Here is a 17033-nt window from a genome sequence, read left to right on the forward strand (position 1 = left end):
GCCGTGGAGCTGGTGCAACTGGGCAAGGCCGTGGAGAGGGGAGGGTCTGCCGTGGAGCTGGTGCAGCCAAGTGAGGCCATGGAGAGGGGAGGCTCACCCCCTGGAGTCGGTGCAGCCGGGCGAGGCTGTGGAGAGGGGAGGGTCGGCCATGGAGGGGAAGAGGTGGTATTCAGAGAGCAGGGGCCAATCTGGAAGGGTCGAGGGCAATGGGGCAGGTGGCACTAAGGATCTGAAATCTGGTTAGGCAAGGTCCCGGGGCACTAACGCCCACGCGGCCATTTTCCCACGTTGCTGCCTCCAGGGTGAGGAGGAAAGGGGAGACTGCAGCTCTCTCTGAGCCAGGAAATACCCCAGTGCCCTCCCAACCCTCACCTGCCTCCCTCCCGTGTGCCCTCTCCAGAGGCTGGCCAACTCCAAAGCCCACACATCCCGCTTCATCAGTGCCAACCTTCCCTGTAACAAGTTCAAGAACCGCCTTGTGAACATCATGCCGTACGAGAGCACACGCGTGTGCCTGCAGCCCATCCGCGGCGTGGAGGGCTCTGACTACATCAACGCCAGCTTCATCGATGGCTACCGGTGCGCGGGCCGGGGTGGGCCGAGGAGGCCACTCTGCGTCCCTGCCCTGGGGGTCTTACGGGCTCGCCCCCCAGAGACGCCAGCTTCCTTTAGAAATAGACAGCCTCTTTGCATGGGCGATAGACCAAGGAGTCCAGGGGTGGAGCAGGAAAGAGAATAAGCCCCGAACAGTGGCTCTGCTATGCTTAGAGCAGTCGCTCCCCCTTCATGCCCGTGGCCTAAAAAGAGACAGGAAACATCCTTGGACCTGGAGATGGGAGCTCCAGGTTCAAGTCTCTGCATGCCTTTGAGTATCACTCCTCTAGTCCAGACCTCAGTTTCCCTGTCTGTACAAGGGGGGGAGCCGACCTCAATGGTCTGTGTTGGGGTAAAAATCCCCATCATTCCCAGAGGAGACGCTGGGGCGGCCAACGCAGGACCCTGCGCCCTCCGAAGAAGGCTGAGGCCTCTCTCAGCGACCCTCTCTTGCTCACAGGCAGCAGAAGGCCTACATTGCCACACAGGGGCCGCTGGCAGAGACCACCGAGGACTTCTGGCGGATGCTGTGGGAGAACAATTCCACCATCGTGGTGATGCTCACCAAGCTGCGGGAGATGGGCCGGGTGAGTAGGGAAGGCAGCGAGCAGGGGCAGCCCTGGCCCCGGCCCTGGCCTTCCGTGCCTTTAAGTCGCCAGAGAGGTCCAAGCACCAAGCCTCGCCTGCTGGGGTAGCAGAGCAGCTTGGAGTAGAATGTGTCATGAACAAACATCCCCCCACCACACAGGGACCCTCGGAGCTCTGGGAAGCCTTCAGAGGGCACCTTCTCCCAGGACTCCTAGGGAAGGAGCCCTACGGGACCTAAGTTTAGTAGGAGGAGCAGGGCAAGTGTAAGAGCGGCCAACCCTGGGCCTGCCCTGAGGGAGGTGACAGTCTGGAGTCGGGGGACTGGGGGCAGACCCAGGCCCTGCTCCTCGGGGAGATGGGAAGATGAGATATGTTCAGCCAGTGGGGTAAGGGCAGGGCGGAAGGAGGCAGCCTGCAGTCAGTGGCTTCTCCCTGACCAGCACAGCCCCCTGCTCCCTGCACACACACACACACACACACACACGCATACACGCACGCATGCATACACACACATGCACGCACGCACGCATGTACACACACACACATACACACACACACGTCCCCTGCACGGGACAGCAGGCCTGACAGGCAGCCCCATTCTCCTTGCACCAGGAGAAATGTCACCAGTACTGGCCAGCAGAACGATCAGCACGCTACCAATACTTTGTAGTGGACCCCATGGCAGAGTATAACATGCCCCAGTACATCCTGCGCGAGTTCAAAGTCACCGATGCCCGGGTGAGTACCCAGCCGGTCCCAGGGGGCAGCTGGGGGAGGGGGGGTGCAGGCGCCCAAGTTCCCAGCTCCACGTGGGGCAGTGGGGCACTCCAGAAACAGTCACCGACCCCGCCCTGCCCTCCCCACGGGCTCGGGCCATCGGTCAGCTCTGGCCACCTGAAGATTGAGGCCAGGCCCAGAGAAACGAGGAAGCAGCTGATCTCCAAGGCATTGGCCCAGAAGCAAGAGGTGTTCCCTGTTGCTTACGTGCTATGTAGCCTTGTTCTCCCTCAGCTCAAGGTGGCCAGTCCTGGACTGCCCCTTTCTGAGCCCCAGTTTTCTCATCTGTAAAATGGGGGAGGAGTGGACTAGAAAATTGCCATGGCCCATTTTAGCTCTAAGAACATATTCATGCAAGTTGTTGTGGGATAAACAAAGTAAATAGTGTGGACCGTAAAGGGGGGAAGGGGAGAGGAAAAGCATTTATATAGCACTTACTGTGTGCCAGGTGCTGTGCAAATATTATTTGACCCCTCATTTGACCCTCACAAAACTCCTGGGAAGCAGGTACTATTATAATCCCCATTTTACAGTTGAGGAAACTGAGGCAGACAGAGGTTAAGTGGCTTGCCCAGGGTCACACAGCTAGTTAGTGTCCGAGGCCAGATTTGAACAAAAACCTTCCTGCCTCCAGGCCTAGGACTCTATCCACTGCGCCACCTAGCTGCCATAAGTGCAATAGCAGCTACAAGGAAGGTAGATTTGGCTGGTCAATTCCTTGGAGAAAGTTCAGGACTACAGCACGTCCCTGGAAGATGGGTCCAGTTAGAGAGAGGGAAGGGCCTGCCAGGCAGAACAAGTGGTCTGAAAGCTTGGGGACCACTGAAGGAAATCCAGTGTGCTTGTGGTGGGAGGCAGGTCCACATAGGGGAGCAGGAGGGAGACGAGGGCAAAGCGGTAGATTGAGGCCGTGCTTGGGAAGGCCTCAGATGCCAGGCTCAATCTTAGCCAGTGAGAATGGTCCTGAGCAGGAGAGGGAGGAGCCTTCACATGTGGGAGAAGAGGCCCACTCTCCCCCTTGGACCTCACTTCCTATTGAGGCTCCTGTCATGCCCCTGCTCTGTCCCCCAAGGTAGGCTGCCCCTCCACATGCACAGAGGTGAGTGAGGGCTGCCCTGGGTCTCCTGGGAGCCTCCGCTGCACTGCTGATGGAGGACGCTGACAGGCAAAAAGGTGGTGATACCGAGAGGCTGACGGTAGATGCCTTGAATGAGGGATGACATTGATGAAGTCATGATGGTCTAGAATGGATGAAAAAGCATTTGTTAAGCACCCATTGTGTGCCAGGCACCATAGGCACAATCACTGCCCTCAAGGAGCTTACATTTCTAACAGGTGAAAACAATGTCTAGGATCAGAGAACATGGTGGAGAAGTAGGATATGTGGCCTGGTCCTGGGCATGGTGCCACGAAAGCCCACCTCCCAGAGCCCAGGCTCTCGGGGGCAGAGGCCACGTGCCCATGGGAGGAAGAGGAGGAGAAGGAGGACCAGAGTGCAGGGCTGTGGCTCGGCCATGGCCACTAAGAGCAATGGATGATGAACAGTGGCGGCCCTGGAATGATGGAAGGAGACGGGCATGGCTTGGCATCACCTACACTCTCCAGGCTTTTCTTATTCCTGGCCTCGCCATGCTTCATGCTCCAACCAAACCAGCTAACTCCCTGTCCTCTCCCGCCTTGTCTGGCCTCAGGCTGCTCAGAGTACTCCACTTTCTCTGCCACCCTTCAGGTCCACCTAGGACGTCTTCAGGTTTCCCTGTTGTTAAGGGGTCCCCCCTTGGCCCTTGTGTGTCACCTGTTTTCCACCTCTGTCAGGAACTTGTCATAGAAGGTTGTATGTGTTGGGGTCTTGTTCCCTCAGTATATTATAAGCTCCATGTGGGCAGGGATGGCTTCTGTTCCATATTTGCATATCTCTAGCACTTCTTATACAGGAGGGAGGGAAAGAAGAGAGAGAGAGAGAGAGAGAGAGTGCTCTTCTTATACAGCATTTGTATAAGGGAAATGTCTTGTATGCAATACATTTGTTTTGAGTGAGAGTGAACAACAGGCCATGGTAACCACTGACTTGGGCCTCTTCTCCTCTCCCCAGGACGGCCAGTCCCGGACCGTCCGCCAGTTCCAGTTCACAGACTGGCCAGAGCAAGGCGTGCCAAAGTCGGGCGAGGGTTTCATCGACTTCATCGGCCAAGTGCACAAAACCAAGGAGCAGTTTGGCCAGGACGGACCCATCTCTGTCCACTGCAGGTAGGGCTCATCCCTGGGGCCCCAGGGCAGGAGCAGGGGCAGACAGTCTTGCGGTCTGAGTTGTGTCAGCACTGACCTCCCGAACACGACCGTGTGCTTAGACTTGGCCAAGGGCGAGGTCCTGGCAGTGGCATTGCTCTGGGCTGGGCTTACGTAAGGAGACACTCCCCACCACCACCATCCCTTTGCTCCATGGTCCGTGTCACGCCTCCCACTCTCCAAGGCCTCCACATCCATCATGGTTTCCTCTCCCATCTCCCCATTTGTTCCTCTGTCCATGAGCATCTCTTTCCTTCTCCCCATCTCTCTTCCAGATGTAGCCTCGCCTTTCTAGCCCTACCCTAGGGGTACCCAGCCTTTTTTCTATCCCTATGCCCCTTGGCTTTCAGTAATCCTTCCCAGACCACCTATTAAATATGAAAGGAAATAAGTTCTAGAGTGTCTCAGACATACCCATGTGAGGAGTAAAACAGATTAAATTTTTCATAAAAAAACCCTTTATTCAGTACATGATGACATGTTTTACTCTCATAATGTTGTGAAAGATTTTCAGAACACAGTCAAATAAATTAGTTGGTTTTATTTTCTCGGGACAGTTTTTGAAAGCGATTAGCCACATATCATGCCCGGCCTCCAGTTTGTTTCCTGCATGGGATTTGATTAAGAACAGGACCAAGAGCCCTGATTCTCTGAGATAAGTGTAAATGTGAGTGAAGCCTTGTGAGCACATCCAGCAAGGGCAGACTGTGCTTCTGCAAAGGGACTCTGAAAAGTCTGTAACTTTGCTGATTGGAAATCAATTTGGTGCCGGCTGGCACTGTTGCGATCAATGAACACGCGTTTCCTGGGGTGGTCACAGATGGCTCTTTTTCCCTTGCTCAATATGAAAAGCGGTTTCATATCCAGCCTTCATTCATTTGGTTTTAGTTGGTAGGAATTATTCCATCCAGTGCTCTCTGACGCCCCTTCTTTCCCCACCCGGCCCCTGTCTCCTCAGCATCTCTCTCTAATCCATATATTTGTTCACTAACAATAGTACTTTTGTAATATTTCAAGAGGCTAATACAGTTATTTCCTAGATAACTCCAACACACTCCAGGGATGCCCTGCACCCCCCTGTGGCTTCCCCCTTCTCTCTGCCCATCTGTGCCCCTTGCCTGGCCAGGGCCAGGGCCAGGGCCTCTCCCCTGCAGGAAGCATAAACCCATGGTCGACGGGGGAGGGCTTGGGGATTTTCCCCATCAATACCTGGTGCTGTTTCCCACCCCACCCCCCGTTAATTCCATCTGTGTCCCATTCCTCCTGTCCATCCCCACTTCTATATTCCCGTGGTTCCCAGCCTAGGACAGTCAGTCCTCCTTACAAACTCCACTTTCCTGGATGACATTTTCCCATCTCCACTCGTTTTCCTCCTTTGCCCCCTGCCAGACTTGCTGGTCAGTGGTCAGTCTGCAGACATTTATCAGGACTCTATCATGTGCCTGGGGATATAAGAATTAAAACCAAAGAGATGCCGCTTTTGAGGAGTTTACATCCTCCTGGGGAGGCACAACCCATACAATTATTATGTCGATGGGAAATATGTCCCAAGTAAATACAGGGCAGTCCTGCCTCGGCTTCTTACCGACAGTCTGACTTAGCTCACTCAGAGCTCTCTGGGCCTCAGTTTCCTCACCTGTAAAATGAAGACATTGGGCTAAATCTCCGATCTTGTCACTATTTGTCCCTCCTTGGCCCAAAACCCTTCAGGGTACCTGTTGCCAGGCCAGGAAAGGTCAGACTCTGTTCCCATTCAAGGCCGCCTGTGGTCTGGCTTCACCCAACCTTATTTCATGTGGCCCTTCTCCCCGTCAGCACGCTCTGCAGTCCAGGCACACTGGCCTTTCGTTCCGCAGAGGCAGCCCGGGCTTTCCCCTGCCTCTGCCCCTGCCCTGATCCCCTCCCCATCCATCAGCACCTGCCACCCCTTCCCTTGGCTTGCACCTTCCTAAGGCCCTCACTATGTGACGGCGGGTGGGTGTGGGGGCCCAGCAGAGCCCTGCACACAGTAGGTGCTTCATAATAATGACAGTGTGGTCTCTCTCCCTTCCCTGTCTCTCCTCCGGCCTGTGGCTTCCTCTTCCTCTCTCCCTGTCTTTTCCCTGGTCCATGATCCCGTCCTCCTCTCTCTCTGCAGCCGGGGTAGGAGATGCCCCCATTGGAAGTAGGGTTTGAGAGAGCCCCCGAGTGGCCTCAGAACTCAGGAGGAAGGGCAGCAGGGCCTGTTGTGGGCTTGGGGTTATAAGTCAGACGAGCTGGATTCAGATCTTGGCTCCCCCACTTCTAAAGCTGCATAACCTCGAGCCACCCACTCCCACTCTGGGCCTCGGTAAAATGAGGGTGTCAGACAACATCCAGGGCTCTGACCTGGGGTCTGTGGAGAGATCTCCAGGGAGTCCTTGAGGTAGCTTCCCACAGCAGCACAGACACTTTCATATCCCCGTGTAGCTGCTGCAGATAGCTAGAAATTTTGCACTCACCCCTGCTTCACAATGACCGCCGTTGTCAGACATTATTATGAATCTCGCACGCTCGCAGTGTTCTCACCCACGGACGCGCCCGGCTCTCCAGGGCCCTGGCGGCGTCAGATGACCAAAGGGGCACGACGGGGGCCCTTCTGTCTCTGCCTCTGAATGTGTCCTTCCTCTCCCTCACTGTGTGCAGTGCTGGCGTGGGCAGGACCGGGGTCTTCATCACGCTCAGCATTGTCCTGGAGAGGATGCGCTATGAGGGAGTGGTGGACATCTTCCAGACGGTGAAGATGCTACGGACGCAGCGGCCGGCCATGGTGCAGACAGAGGTGAGGGCCCGTCTTAGGCCTGGTGTCCGGATCACGGGAGGCATGTGCTCATCCCCTGCCCTCGGCTCGGCTCAGACCTCGTCTGAGGTACCGGGCAGGGGGAGAGAGGGAACAGGGATTTATAAGCACCTACTATGTGCCAGGCACTGTGCTAAGTGCTTTACAAATATCATCTCGTTTGGTCCCCACAACAACCCTGGGAGGTAGGTGCTGTTATTATGCCCATTTTACAGATGAGGAAACAGACCAACAGGGTTAAGTGACTTGCCCAGGGTCACACAGCTAGTAAGTGTCTGAGGCTGGATTTGAACTCAGGTCTTCCTGAGTCCAAGCCCAGTACAGACTCCGCCACACCATTTGGCTGTCCAGTTCTGGGCCCCATATTTCAGGAGGGACGCTGAAGCCAGACTCACTTTTCCTTATCTGCTGCTGCTTTGTGGCTGCCTCCATCTCATGACCAGCCTTCAAAACTAAGACGCACAATTGTGCTGCCACCACGCCCCCTGCCCCTAGTCTTCTCCAGTCTAGATACCTCAATTCCTTTGATAGATCCTCTTCAGCCCTCTGAGCCTTAGTTACCTCAGCTGTAAAATGGGAATAACATTCATGCGCTGCCGGGCATCCCCCAGGGGAGACGTGGAAACTGGTGCCTACAAAGTCAGGCTTCGAACCCGGGCCCACTGACTCCAAATGCAGCATTTTGTGTCCCAGGGCAGGCTGTCTTCTCTATAGACCCTGAGGTGGGAGGGGAGGGGCAGTAAGATGGCAGTGTAACTGGCTTCTCCCTCCCCCAACCCTGTCTGTGCTTCAGGATGAGTACCAGTTCTGCTACCAGGCTGCCCTCGAGTACCTTGGAAGTTTTGACCACTATGCAACATAAAAAGCCATCCCTCCCCGTACTGACTCCACGGACCACTGGACGTCATGGACGCTCCCCCTTCCCTCACGCGGAAGGGGCCTCGAACTGATTACCACAAACTGAACCCAACAAGTACCTTTTTATTTGGACACCACAGCGGGAGCCTGGGGGAGGGGTAGACGAGGGGGGCCCTCCCCCCGGCAGGCCCAGCGTGAGGCCCCTCGTTTTGGGGCCTCCACAGCATGAACTCCAGGAGCGGTCCAGAAGCTCGTGAGCCAGGGCTGGTCTAAGCAGCGGCGGCTTGTTACCTCAAGTTGGCTTTGGTCCCCGAGTCACCTTGCCCCCCCCAGCCCCCACTCCAGGGAGGGGCACAGTCGCTTGGGGCCCATCCTTAAGAGTTTGGTTTCTTTGTTTGCCTGGTTGGCCATTTTTAGGGGAAGTCACCCCCACACACACGCCCCTCCACCATTCACCCACGCAGAGCCCCCAGCCGCAGCCCTGAGCCAATGACCACATGGATGAAACGCTTCCTATGTACAGTGCTGGGGGAGGGACGGATCCACCAAGCCCCAGCCCAGCCTGCCGGAGCTCCCCCAACATAGAGAAGGAAGGCTGCCCAGGGGTCCCCACAACCAGGACCCAGCTGGGAGGCCGAGTTCTCCGGGGCAGGGGGGCTGGGGCCACATCCCCTTTTGAATACTTGGAACATTCCTCATTTCTTTTTTGATTCCAAAAAATGTTATTTCTAGGAAGTTGGAGAAAAAGACAAAGGGGGGGAGGGCGCAGCGTGGCAAGTAGCTTTCCTGCAGGTGGGATTTCAGAGGGTGCTCAGAGAGGGGCAAGGCAGAGGCGCTGCAGAGACAGGCCCGTTCAACCCATTCCTCCCTGTCCTCAGCAAACCCTCTCTCCTCTCTCCCACCCCTGCCTGGGGCTTGGGGAAGAGATGGTTCTAGACTCATAGGATTCGGACCAGAAGGAACCTTAGAAATCGTAGGATCCATCGCTTTACAGGTGAGGAAACTGAGGCCCCAAGAGGCCGTGACTTGCCCTGGGTCACCCAGGCAAAGTTTGAATTTGAACCCTGAAGCCTTGGTGGGTTCTCCTCACCACCACCGCTGTGTCCCCACCCCCTCCGAATAACCACGCCCCGGCCTCAGCCGAGCCCACCTCCTCCCAGCCGTTGGACCATCAGGAAAGAGCGGAGCCTTGGCCCTGCGCTGTGAGCGGCTTTCTTTAAAGTATCGATGTAACTGTAACCAGTGACATTACCGTTTTTTTTTTAAATAGTGTATTTTTTCCTTTTTTAAAAAAAAAAACTGACAATATGAGTCAATGAATTTAAAAGAGAATTTGCTTATTCATATTACGTTCAAAGACAGTCTATTTTTTCACGGTAGAAACGTTCTGTGTACTGGCTGTGATCATATACAAGATTACGTGCGAATTGCTACTTCTACATATGCTTTTCTACCATTGGAAAGGTTCGACTCGCTCATGTAAGAATGAACTGTCCTTGTTTTGTTTTTAAATTAAATCTCAGACATATCAGGCATGGCTCCAGGTGCGGGGGAGGCCAGGAGAAGGCCAGCCAGCAGGCCCCCTCCTCCTTTGAGCTCCCCTGCCAGGACCAGGCGCCCACTGTGGGTGGGAGGGATGGCACCTCCCACCCCAGAAGCCCTCCTACCCGCCCCAGGTGTGCAGGTGCCCCGGGTCACCACCAGACATCTAGTATGAACCACCACCCGGATACTGGTGGGCCCCAGGGGCTCAGACTGTGTTGCCAAAGTGCAGAGGTGGAAGGAAGATGCGTCCCTTGCCCCAGGCTGCCCTGGGCACCTCTCCCTCTCCCCTGCTCTCTAGATGTGTCGGGATGGGGGCCCCAGCTGGACCCTGGGTGTGGGGCGGTTGGGCACACACACACTCACTCTCAGACCACAACATGTGTGTACCCACACACATAACCCACCTCCTGCACTGACCAGGGAGGTACTGGCCCTGCTCCGCCTCTACCGAAAGGGCCGTGGGAACATGGCCCCAAATGCTTGACACCCTGCAGCTGGGACATCACCCCAGGGAGACGAGGGGAGAGGAGAAAAGCAGATGCCCACCAAGACCAGTTTTTTCTCTTTGTACGAGAGCAGAGACGCTATCCGTTTCCCACTGTTACTTCAAACTGAAACTGTAAGTGGTTTTCCTGCCACTGTGTATGTAGATATATCGACTTTGTATTAAAGGAAGATTGTCTGAAAGCCCCGCCTACAGGAGCCTCCTTTGTTACAGAAACTGCCAGGGTGGGGCCCCAAGGGGCAGCCAAGGAATGGAAGGAATCGGGGATTAGGGTTTTTCAAGTTCCTTGCAATTTATGAATGCGGATGTTGCTTTCAACACCCCATTTTAATGATGGGAAGACTGAGGCCCAGAGAAGGAAAGTGAATTTGCCCAAGGCCACCCAGGTAGGTAATAAGCAACAGAGCTGAGCTCATATCCCAGGGCTCCTGACTCCCGAGTTTGATCTCTCTAGCTGTAACGATGAGGATGCCCACACCTTCCCCCCCCCCCCCCGCCCGGGGGGGGCGCCAAAACGCAACACCCGGCCCGGGCGGGGGGGGGGGGGGGCCCCTGCCGGGGGGCCCGGGGCCCGGGGGGCGGGCGCGGGGGGGGGGGGGGGGGGCCCCCCCCCCCCCCCCCCCCCCCCACGGAGAGAAGTCCCAGCCTTTCCACGGGAGTGAGGGAGAGGAGGAGAGGGGAGGCCATTCTAGTGGTGCCTCCGGTCCTCCGCCTCCACGAGCCCCGGTCGAGCGGAGACCCTGAGGAAAAAGAGGATAGTGAGGGTGCCGGCTCCCATTGCTTCTTGTTGAAAAGCATTTTCTTCACCACAGCCATGTGGGGCAGGAAGGGAAATGAATAGGGCTTAGTAAATCGACTTTATAAAGCACCTCCTATGTGATAGCACAGGGGATCCAGTATCCCTCTCTCTCTCACACAGACACACACACACACACACACACAGAGTAAGTTGAGGAACGATGCTGTGGCTGGGACGCGGTGGCTGGGCTGAACCTTGAAGGGGAATGGAGAGACACTATAGTGACATGAAAGGTTGGAGTCAAGTTGGGGGAGCATTTAATCCAGGTTGCTTTGAATGTATACTTTGTGAAAAAACAGTCATGGGGAGTGGGGTAGTAAATAATATGAAATAAGACTGGAAAACTACACTGGAGCCAGGTTGTGGAAGGCTTCCTGTGCCAGGCTGAGAAGTTGGTATTTTGTCCTGGAGACAACAGGGCGGGGCCGAGCCGTGCCTCCGAAGGATGGTTGGGGCAGCCTCCTGAAGGGGAGGGATCAGAGAGGGAACCACGAAGCGGGGGGGACCAGTCTGGAGGCTCTTCTGATACTCCAGGGGAGAACCAGCATAGGAGCAGCGAGTGGAAAGAGAGAAACGGGGCAAGTGAGATTGTCATCCCCATTTTAAAGATGAGGGGACTGAGGCCCTAGATAGCACAGAGCCTTGCCCAGGGATACACAGCTACAAAGAGCCATTCTGAGGCTTCTTGAGTTCAAAGCCAGCCCTCCCATAACTTCTCTTGCTCCATCAGGTGTATGACTTGCAAGAAAGGAAGGGCAGGGTCACGCTGGGCTGGGCTGGACCAGGTGACTGTGAATGGCTTTCGAGTCATCAAGAACATTGGTCAAACTTCTGTGCGCTCACCCCATCGGATCCAGAATGTTTGGGGTCGGGAGAGGCACAGGGGAGATGGGGTATTGGCCTGCCAATACTGCTTTTGGGGTTGGGTCGGGGTAGGCAGAGCCCGGATGGGCCAAGCCCCCCTCTTGGCAGGCAGTTCCAGAAACAGACAGACTTAGGCCCTCTATGGTAGAAAGAAAGAACCTTGACAGCAAGAGCAAAGGGCACCCCCCTTGCCCGCTGCCCATTTTCCCAGCGCACCGCCCCGCTGGGAAGGCATTCTGAGCTCCTGGCTCATACAATCCCTGCACTTCAAGCAATATTACAACCTCACACTCTCTGCCATCTGCAAACATTTACTGGACACCCAAAGATGAGACTAAACAGGGCCAATGGCCCTCACAGAGAGACCCAGCCCCAAAGCCTGAGGATGATTTCATTGTATTAAAATAGGAAAGGAGAAAATAAGAGAATTCTTTCTCTCTCCCTCTGTCTCTCTCCCTCCCTCTCTCCTTCCCTCCCTTTCTAAGTATGTGTGTGTATATATGCATGATATGTGTGTGTGTATATACACATGCACCATATATATGTGTGTGTATATATGTACATATACACACACATACACATGCATATATCTCCCTCTCTCGCTGTCTCCATTTCTCTCCCTGTGTTTCTGTGTCTGTCTTCCTCTCCTCCTCTGTCCCCCGACTTGTCCCTCAGATCCCCCTCCCCTCTCCCCTGCTTCCCCCCACCTCCACCCCACAGCGTCTCTACAACAGCCCCCTTCAGGCCTGCCTCTCTGCTCCTACTCTGAGTCAGCCCAAGGCCAGTGGGTTTGCCTTGTGCTCCCACAGAGGGGATATGTCTAACCCCACAGACAAAAGGGAAGCTTCTGAAAGGCCAATGTGGAATTCTTGCGGCCTTAGTTTTTTTTAACCGGGGCTCCAGCCCCAAAAGCTGCGCTGAGCCTCCCTCCCTCCTTCCCTCTCATCACGCCCTGGCCCCTGGCCCAGAAACCCTTTCAGACTCCAAGGCTTTGGCTGAGGGAGCCCTATGCCTCTCGAGCTCTTGGTGAATAACAATGACCTTGTGTTGGCTGAAACTGGAGAAAAGCCCTAGCCCCGAGCCTGTGCTGGCCAGCCACAGAACAGGGATACTCAGCCCCAGGGACATGGGAGCAGAATCACCAGAAGAGCAGGGTGAGTTGGGGGTAGACCAGAGAACAGAGCCAGCCTGGGAGCCCTCCATGGCTCATCCATTCCACGTTGGGGCAGCTCTCAGCAGATAAGAAATGTTACCTTTCATTGAGATGAAAGCTGCCTCTTCTGCAGCTTTCTCCCATTACTTCTAATCCAAGCCCCTCATACGCCGCCATCCACCCCCCCACTGCACCCCCAGCTTCCTCCTTCTCCAGGCTAAATGTCCCCAGTTCCTTCAAGCATGAGGCTAGAGTTGTACTTTAGGGATGTGGCACAAGGCAGACAGTCCCAGGTCCTTCTCCTACCACTCAGAGGGAGAGGATTTGGGAGTTGGGTAGGACTAGGGATCCTCAGGAGAAATCCTGCTAAATCCCCATAGGGTGGGACACTGAAAGTCCCCACCTGGGTGATAGCAGTTATTCCTTGAGCCCCTTCCCCTAGGAGAGGTTATCCATGGAGGCGGGGAGGGGGGAGCAGAGAGGACATGAACCCCTCCAGGTCAAGAAGTATCTGATCTTGGTGGGGTGGGGATATTATTGAGACTATGCTAATGGTTATCCCCACCATTCCCCACCTGAAAATCATAGAACATCAGAACTAGAAGGGACCTTAGAACATAATGTCAGAGCTGGGAGGGCTCTTGGAACCCAGAATGTCAAAGTTGGGAGGACCTTTGTAGTAATCTAGTTCAACTCTCATTTCATAGATAGAGAAACTGAGGGCCAGAGAAGTATAGTGACTCCCCCAGGGTCACCTAGCTTCAGGGGCTGGATTCTGTCTTCCACCTACTCAGACTGTCCACCTGTATTCTCTGTCTCTGTCTCTGTCTCTGTATCTCTATATCTCTGTCTCTGTCTCTCACACACACACACACACACACGTGCATAATAGTACAATCTGGGAGCAAAGATCAAGGTACAAGTCAGCACCATTTTTCAGATAAGGAAACAGGCATGGAGAGGTTATACAATATGCCCAACGTGGCAGAGACCAACCTCATGGCTCCCAGACCAGTGCTTTCCCCCAAACCAACCAACTCCACATAATCTGCTGGAGGCTGGGCAGGGTTAGGCTTGAAAGTCCCACCTCGCCCCTACCCTGCCCACCCATTTTCAATGACTCTAGTGCCAAAGGTTCCTAAATTTAAAGCTGGGAGGGATATCAGAGGTTATCTAGTGTAAGCCCTCCATTTTAAAATAGTATTTTTCCCCAATTACAAGTGAAGACAATTTTTAGCATTGACTTTTACAGGATTTTGAGTTCCAAATTTTTCTCCTTCTCTCCCTCCCTTCGCTCCCTCCCCTGCCCTTGTACTAAAATGGTAGGCAATTCGATATAGATTATACATGTGCCATCATGTAAGACATATTTCTGTATTAGTCACAGTTGTGAAAGAAGAAACAGATCAAAAGGGGAAAAAAAACACAAAAAAGAATAAAGTCAGTGAAAAAATACACTTCAATCTGCGTTGAGTCCATCAGCTCTTTATCTGGATGTGGAGAGCATTTTCCTTCGTGAGTCCTTCATACTTGTCTTGGATCATCGTGTTGCTGAGAAGAGCTGAGTCATTCACAGTTGATCATTGCACAATGTTGCTGGTATTTCCTTAAGCCCTCCATTTTACAGATAGGAAAACTGAGACCCAGAGAGGCTAAGCGACATGTACAAAGTCACACAGGAAATAAGTTGCAGAGCTGGAATTCGAACCCCGGTCTTCCAACTTTAAAGACATTGCTCATGTTACACCAGGCTGGTGCCTCGAAATGGGGATGGGGATGGCAGGGGAGCAAAGCCAGAGCAAGGAAGATGGCCTGAGGTAGTTGTGGAGCATAGAGAGATTAGAAGTGACGATGAGGAGAAAGAGGAGATTGAGGAGGAGGAAGGCATGGGGAGAGCGAGAAAGAAGAAAGATGATGCTCATATAAAGGAACTGGGGAGTTCTTGAAGCTGGGAGTAGAACACTTATGGGCAGTGGCCAGATCCAAGGTCCCCTTAAGGACAATGGAAGAGGTAACCAGTGACCCAAGGCTTAGCCGATTGAGGAAGGAGAAAGTCAGGACATCAGGGCAAACATCATAGGAAGGGTGGAGAGAGGCTGTGAGCCAGGCACCAACCTCATTGAGAAGAGAGGGAGACACCCTCAGGGCCAGCAGATAACCACTACCAGAACCCAGATTGGATTCCAAGTTTGTCTGGTGTGATGCTCAGAGGAAGAGAGGTTGCCGAGTGATGGTGGCCATGGAGAGAGTCCAACAGAGGAAATGAGGAGCATGATGCCGGTGGTTGTCTCCACCAATTCCTACTCTCAACCCCCCAAATCACAGACTGTCAGATCTAGAACATGGAATGTTCTAGAGCCAGGAGGCCTCAGCTCCAGAGCAAAGGAAGTGCAACAGAAGACCCAGGGTCAGAAAGACCTGAGTTCAAACCTGTCTTCAGATACATACTAGCTGTGTGACCCTGGACAAATCACTTAACCTCAGTTTTTTCAACTGTAAAATGGGGATAATGATAGAACCTACCCCCCAGAGTTGTGGTGAAGCTCAAATTAGATAATTTTCATAAAGCATTTAGCGCAGTGTAAGGCTATATCAGCACATAGTAGGCAGTTAATCAATGCTTGTTTCATTCTACCATGTTCCCTTCCAGCTCTGAAATTCTATAACTGTGATGTAATCCCATGGTTATGAACATAGGAGGCTTGGAGGAATGAATGGTGAAGTGAGGAGGAAGAACAGATTTAAGGAGAAATTGTAATCAGCTCAGGTTGGGCCATGTTGAGTTTGAAGTGCTGGTGGGAAGGCAGGACATCCACATCTCCAAAGAGAGGGCCGGGCTGTAGAAACATCCAAGCCTGGAGAAGATCACTGAGGAATAGAGAGAGGATGAATGAAGTAAGAGGACGCGCCTACTGTGTTTGAAGGGCTATGTGTATGGGCTCAATATGGCGGAGGCCAGTAAGGCGGAGTCCAGGCCAGGCCAGATTGGAGACTTGAATCTTGGCTCCAGAACGTACTAGCTGTGTGACCCATCTCTGAGCCTCTGTTTCCTCATCTGTAAAATAGGCACAGCAATAATTAGACTACATATCTCCCCTCCTGGGGCTATTCTAAAGAATCCCCTTGTCACCCTGAAAGTGTGAACAGACTGCAATCTCTTTTTATCGTAATGAAAACATAACTAGGGCTCCCAAAGCAGGGACTGTAGCCTGCGCCGAACCCAGAGCCCAGGTCCTGCCCAGCCAAGGCTCGGACAGGGGAAAGAAAGATGAGTTTGGAGCTGGCCCCCGAGAGCGGGGTGACTGATGAGGAAGCCCCCAGTTTCAGAGGCTGCAGCTGGAGAGAGAACACCGGTACCCACAGATTCTGAGGCCTTATCAAAGTAAAACATCCCTGAGGCAAACCGCCCCCCACCCCGCCATGGATGGCTACATTGATTTTTTTTTATCTAAGTATTATTGAAATTATTTAAAGGAGGGGAAACCCCATTTTCATCTCTATTCCAGAAATCAGCAAGCCCATAACCACTAAGGCGTCCTCAGGAGCCCCAAAGCAAGACGCACAACTTCTTACCTCGTTACAGTTTAATTAAGAATTATGTTGGATCAGCTCCTTTTTAATTATCACAGGGCCCAGATGACACCTAATCGTGTTTAGCTGGGGAGAGGAGGGGATGGCCGGGCCAAGATGCACACGAATGAATTTACAATTCCCTCTTTGGGGAACTTTAATAAAATTAGCCCCGCACGAGATGAACAGGGATAAAGAGAACTCACAAACAGAACATTTGGCTTCTGCCAATTAATGTCCACAAGCAGAGAATGAAGGCCAGGGCTGGAGAAGGTGGTTGGGGGTGGGAATTAAGGAGGAAGTGGCCCTGGCCTGGAGCTAGGAGTCCTGGTCTAGAGGCCTGGCTCTACCCCTTCCCCTGGCTTTGCCGAATGCCCTCAGCCTAATCCTTAGCCCAATCTGGGAAATAACAGCAAGGATGGAAGAACACCTGAGCCAGAAGAGCCAGATTCAAATCCTCACTCTACTCCTCACTGCCTAAGCGACCTTGGGTTAGTTACATCCCTTCTGTGGGCTGCCTCTGTAAAGCGAGGAAGTTGGACTCAGGGACCGGTACTGTCTTTTCCATTGCTAGCGTTTTGTTAACCCATGGAAAAGAGGTTTGATACACTGAGCATTCATTACACTTAATATTGTTCACGTTCACACTTGTGCAGCACTTTGTACACACGGATGG

The 17033-nt window shown here is 53.6% G+C and overlaps 1 protein-coding gene across 11 annotated transcripts in view; it reads left to right on the plus strand.

Annotated features, from left to right (window-relative positions):
- Nucleotides 1-10153, plus strand: part of PTPRS (protein tyrosine phosphatase, receptor type S) — a 220541-nt gene extending 210388 nt beyond the window's left edge. For all 11 annotated transcript variants that reach the window (XM_027850803.1, XM_027850801.1, XM_027850808.1 and 8 more), the window contains 6 exons: nucleotides 401-579; nucleotides 1055-1181; nucleotides 1795-1920; nucleotides 4052-4206; nucleotides 6910-7045; nucleotides 7857-10153. In XM_027850803.1, coding sequence (XP_027706604.1) covers nucleotides 401-579; nucleotides 1055-1181; nucleotides 1795-1920; nucleotides 4052-4206; nucleotides 6910-7045; nucleotides 7857-7925 — 792 coding nt within the window. In that variant the 3' untranslated portion in view covers nucleotides 7926-10153. The remainder of the gene's footprint in view (nucleotides 1-400; nucleotides 580-1054; nucleotides 1182-1794; nucleotides 1921-4051; nucleotides 4207-6909; nucleotides 7046-7856) is intronic.
- The last annotated feature ends 6880 nt before the right edge of the window (nucleotides 10154-17033 follow it).

Source organism: Vombatus ursinus, unplaced genomic scaffold, assembly GCF_900497805.2.
Source record: "Vombatus ursinus unplaced genomic scaffold, bare-nosed wombat genome assembly UNPS02009173.1, whole genome shotgun sequence".
In the NCBI taxonomy this organism is placed as follows: domain Eukaryota; kingdom Metazoa; phylum Chordata; class Mammalia; order Diprotodontia; family Vombatidae; genus Vombatus; species Vombatus ursinus.